The 4432-nt window shown below is 40.7% G+C and overlaps 2 protein-coding genes across 2 annotated transcripts; both read left to right on the plus strand.

The window, feature by feature from the left end:
• selenoe (selenoprotein e) lies at positions 1-1689 on the plus strand. Its single transcript, XM_085368697.1, has 4 exons — positions 1-108; positions 332-408; positions 673-751; positions 1451-1689. The coding sequence occupies exons 1-4, from the start codon at positions 1-3 to the stop codon at positions 1592-1594; spliced, it is 408 nt and encodes a 135-aa protein (XP_085224823.1). The 3' UTR covers positions 1595-1689.
• Positions 1690-2173: 484 nt separating this feature from the next.
• LOC146621664 (transmembrane protein 17A) lies at positions 2174-3758 on the plus strand. Its single transcript, XM_085368698.1, has 4 exons — positions 2174-2300; positions 2570-2676; positions 3079-3192; positions 3438-3758. The coding sequence occupies exons 1-4, from the start codon at positions 2174-2176 to the stop codon at positions 3756-3758; spliced, it is 669 nt and encodes a 222-aa protein (XP_085224824.1).
• Positions 3759-4432: the final 674 nt, after the last annotated feature.

The following is a 4432-nucleotide window of genomic DNA, read 5'->3' on the forward strand; positions in this document are numbered from 1 at the left end:
ATGTGGACCTTCTTGGTGCTTACTCTTACCCTCGCTCTTAGGCTATCCGAAGCTAACAATGACACAGTAGGTGAAGAAAAGCTCATTATAGCCAGAGCTAAACTGCTGGTAAGTATAGAGCAAACTCCTGTGAAGTGAAAAATGAAATCTACACATAATATTCAAAAAACAAGTGAGGAAATAGTGTGCATGGTGATGGATAGGTCTTGTGCTGTCATGGCAGTTTATTTTCTGCTGTAATGTGACACCTTTTTTGATCACATAAAGAATGAGATATGTACACTCCTCTTTGTCATGCTGTTTTAACAAATGTCTCTTGTCATCCCTGCAGGCTCCCAGTGTGGTCGGATGAAGCATAAAGAAAATGCCTGAGCTCTATCATTTTCTCATGGAGCGAATGGCTTTATAGTATCCTTGTATTGTTTTCATGTTCCTCAGGATTCTTTGCTAAGCTGTGAGCTTTCCACAAAAATCACTACTGATTTTCTCATGACCTCTTTTGTAAACAAAACAGTATTCCTAGCAAGCTGCCAAGTTCAGTGCCAGCTCTGTGAGCATTCCAAGTAAAAAAAATCATGTTAAGTGAGCCTAAAAATAGCGAAACAGATGGATATGCCTTGTTCTTCACAACCCCCCCTACCTGTTTTCCTTGATCTGCTTTTTCCTGTGTAGCCACAACTTGGAATATGATTCATCGGAAGAGAAGAAACCCCGCCTGATATTCTACAATGAAAAGGATGAGATTGTTAAGGTGAGAAGTGAGTACAGGGACCTTTTATTCCGCTGCCTTGTGATGGAGCTTATCAAGAGATGTCAAACAGGATTCATGTGGGAAAGTTTCGATATTACTTCATGTGATATCAGATCATCTGTCAGATACCAAGAAAGAGGATGTACTTGAATGAGAGTTAAAAAAAAATACATACAGTATATGAACTTGGGGATTCTGAGAATGGAGCAATATTTTTTGTACCGAGACAGGAGAGTTGATGTGACTTTGAAAATTGTGTGCCTTGAAAGCACTTCTCACATGTCATTTATTTTTCCAGGGTAGAAAACCCCTGTTGCAGTTATTGCCCAATTAGCCTCTCCATTAAAACCAATAAAAATGAATTTTCTTAATGCTGGCCTACATCGAAAAAAAGCCAGGTATTACTGCTTTCTTGAGTAAAGCCTTTTAAATTTTCCATCTAAAGCTTCGTTTAGAGGCTAAAGTTTTTCTAATGTGGCTTCTCTGGGAGATTATAATTTGACTTTAGGTAAGGAGAAACAAAAAAATAGCTGGATCCTCTAAATCTGTAGTGGCTAAACACTTCCAAGTAAAAACAGGGGTTTAGTAAATCATGTTATATCTACATATACAGCTAATATACAAGCATTACTGCCTTTAACCACGTTGTGAACCAAACATGTCTGCCCTCCTGTGTATGTGTATGTGTCTGTGGATCAGACTGTTTCTGTGAAGAAAATGAAGGCAGACGAGATCAGCAGCTTGTTAGACTCACTTGGCTTCTACAAGAGGTCCAAGAAAGGGGAAGAGGTGCCAGAGGAGTTTCAGCATTTTCCCCTGCGCGCCCCCAGGGACGAGCTGTGATGACACCTTGTGGCCAAACTCTGTCTCTGCACCATGGTCACAATAATGACGAGTGAGGCCCAAAGGCCAAAATAAGCCAGGCACCACTCTGATGACTCGCTGGCCGGGTGCATTGAGCAGAGTCTTATGTCATTGTGTTTATCTGCAGAATTTAAATAAAAAGACTATAAAATACACCAAAACCTGCCAGAGTGAACCTTCGCTTTAAATATGTGTACAAAGAATGTAGAATTTTCAAACATACTGCAAAGAGTACGTGCAACTTTATCTCTATAAAGTTTAAGTATCTGCTGAATTCCCTAATTAGAAAATCAAATTATCATCATAGATGGACACTAACTTCAAGTAAGCATGCAACTGTTTCAGGCTAATCTTCAGCCCGCCTCCTTCACAATAATCAGATTAGCAGTAGCGTCTGCCAGCATGTGCCTTTATGTGTCCACTTGTATCTCTTCTAGCCTGGTATTGTGCGATTGATTAACTTAAGACAAAAATGAGCAACAGATACTGAAAACATATTTTTGGAACTGTAAACCTCCTGACTCCTTGGCTCTGTCATGATCACCACCTCTGTCAACAATGCCTGTGTTTTACTCGCCTGTTCCCGAAAACCTGCCGCTGGGTCTGGTGTCTATAGGAGGTTCTGTGTTCACAAACAACAGGACAGCAGACAGTGACTTCACCAGGGAGCAAGAGGATGCATCTGGTTAGTTTGTGCTTCCAAAGACTGTTTGGAACTTTAGTTTAATATGTTTACTATACAGCACAATGCTATCTCGTACTGGAGAATGTAAAGGCAGAGATCAGAGATTGGACAAGACATCTTATGACTTAATTCTCAAGTAAATCACAGTGCGCAGATTGCTTCTTTTTAGATCTGTTGTAACGTCAGCTATTAAAGGTTTTTCTTCGTTTGGTCAAATTTCACTTCAGTTTTTCAACTTAATGTTTTGTGCACTGTTATTTGTCTTGCAGTGGTCAACGAGCTGGTTTCTCACCTCCCCCTTCAAATGCTCCTGTATTTCAATATGTTTTATTTTCCTTGTTGGTGGTTTTCAGCTGTGTTCATGCTGGAAGTAAAGGTTAGTGCCAAACACACACAAGAGAATAGAAGTATTCCTCTTGAAGTCAACAGTTCAGGTTTTGATGAACCGAATCTATTTACTAAGCCCAGTGTATCAATTCGAAAACGTTTGACTTTGGCTCCATCTAGTGGTGTCTTCAAAATGAACACTAAGCCTCCTCACATAAACTCAGAAGAGGCACAAGCAGTGAACTCAACATCCACTGTCTTTTTGAAAAATAAAACTTGTTTCATCAATATTTTGAAAAAAAAGTTTACATAAAAATCTAACATGCCTGTGTGTACACACACACACACACACACACACACACACACACACACACACACACACACACACACACACACACACACACACACTCCTTGATCATGCTCATTAATTACAGCCCTTCACTTTTGCCAGTTCTACTATCTTCCTGGGTACTATCAAGCTCTGCTCATTACTGGGATGATCCTACTAACGGTCATCGAAGTGGTTCGACTTTATCTGGGCTACACTGGCAACCTCAAAGAAAAGGTATTTCAAATTTATATCTTGCACTGAACTACATGAAGCTCTTTTATGAACCCTGAAAAAACACAGAGGAGGAAACTGCGGAGTTTTCTACCTGCTTGTGGCTACAAGTGCCTACTGAGTTTTAGTGAATGTGTGTCTTTGCTTTCATGTGGATTCAACCAGAGCACTTGATGGATGACTGCTGCATCTTTTCATCGTTTGTGCACGCCAACCCAAATTTTCTCTCTTTTCCTCCCTGTCATCAGGTGCCAGAGCTGGCAGCCTTCTGGCTCCTGTCTTTCATGTTCCAGCTGCCAGTGCTGCTGTTCTTTCTGACCGATGAAGGAATTATCATCCTGCCTCTGGAGAGAGCTGTCCACTCCCTCTATCTCCTCTTCCTGCTCGCCCAGATCCTGGCCTCCTTCTTGGCACTTAGAACCATGACCCGAAAGCTCACCCTGCTCTTCCATCTGCGGCAGCTTGGCAAGGTGGACAGCTTCCACCACACAGGGATGAGCCCAGTATATGGGCTTTCTTATCACCGCAGTGTGCTGCCATTGTCAGCCACCCAGGATATCTACAATTAAAGCAAACATCCATCCTTTCCTAATAACATAGGTATCAAATCTAGTGTTGTAGGAACCACATATTTGAAACTTTCCAGAAAATCTTCAACAGCTGCCAAAGCATGAGTGTGAGCATTCATTTATTATTTAAAAGAAAGCATTTAGAAACCACCTATTTTGTAAAACTCTGCTCTGCGGGTCTGCGTTTATTATGACTGCATAGAATTCAGAACTTTTTAGGCCACTGTTGTGCTGAAATTTGGGTGCTCTAGATCTTTCTGTATGGCTTTTGATGGTGTATAAAATGACAGACCTTTGAAAAATAAAATAAAAATCACATACTAACTCTGATGCCACATTCTGACATTTACTGATGTTTTTAAAAGATGAAAAACAACATTTTAGCCCAAGCCTCAATGTCAAAACTTGATGCCACGTCAGCCAAACTGTCATGGAGTGACACATTTACAGGGGAGTAAGGTAAAACACACTATCAAACAATAAAATTAGATCAGAAATACAAGGCAGTACAGTGCTTGTGGCTGCTTTCATCAGTATTATAGTGTTTCCTTTTTTTCCTTTCCTTTCTTAATGATGATGGATGATGGAGCCTGTAGTGTTGGTGGAACGGAATTATTTTGCCGAGGCAGATTACCTTCTTGCCCACAAGAAAAGTTGAGTCTCTCCCCAGGTAT

This window comes from Diplotaxodon limnothrissa, linkage group LG12, assembly GCF_057381915.1.
Source record: "Diplotaxodon limnothrissa isolate DT_005_m linkage group LG12, D_limnothrissa_male_GT1.1, whole genome shotgun sequence".
NCBI classification, from domain to species: domain Eukaryota; kingdom Metazoa; phylum Chordata; class Actinopteri; order Cichliformes; family Cichlidae; genus Diplotaxodon; species Diplotaxodon limnothrissa.

Excerpts from the sequence above, each read along its gene's own strand:
- LOC146621664 (XM_085368698.1), top strand. The coding sequence starts at position 2,174 with ATGCCTGTGTTTTACTCGCCTGTTCCCGAAAACCTGCCGCTGGGTCTG. Across the intron at positions 2,677-3,078 it reads TGTTCATGCTGGAAGTAAAG|TTCTACTATCTTCCTGGGTA; the intron begins GTTAGTGCCAAA and ends CACTTTTGCCAG. Across the intron at positions 3,193-3,437 it reads CTGGCAACCTCAAAGAAAAG|GTGCCAGAGCTGGCAGCCTT; the intron begins GTATTTCAAATT and ends CCCTGTCATCAG.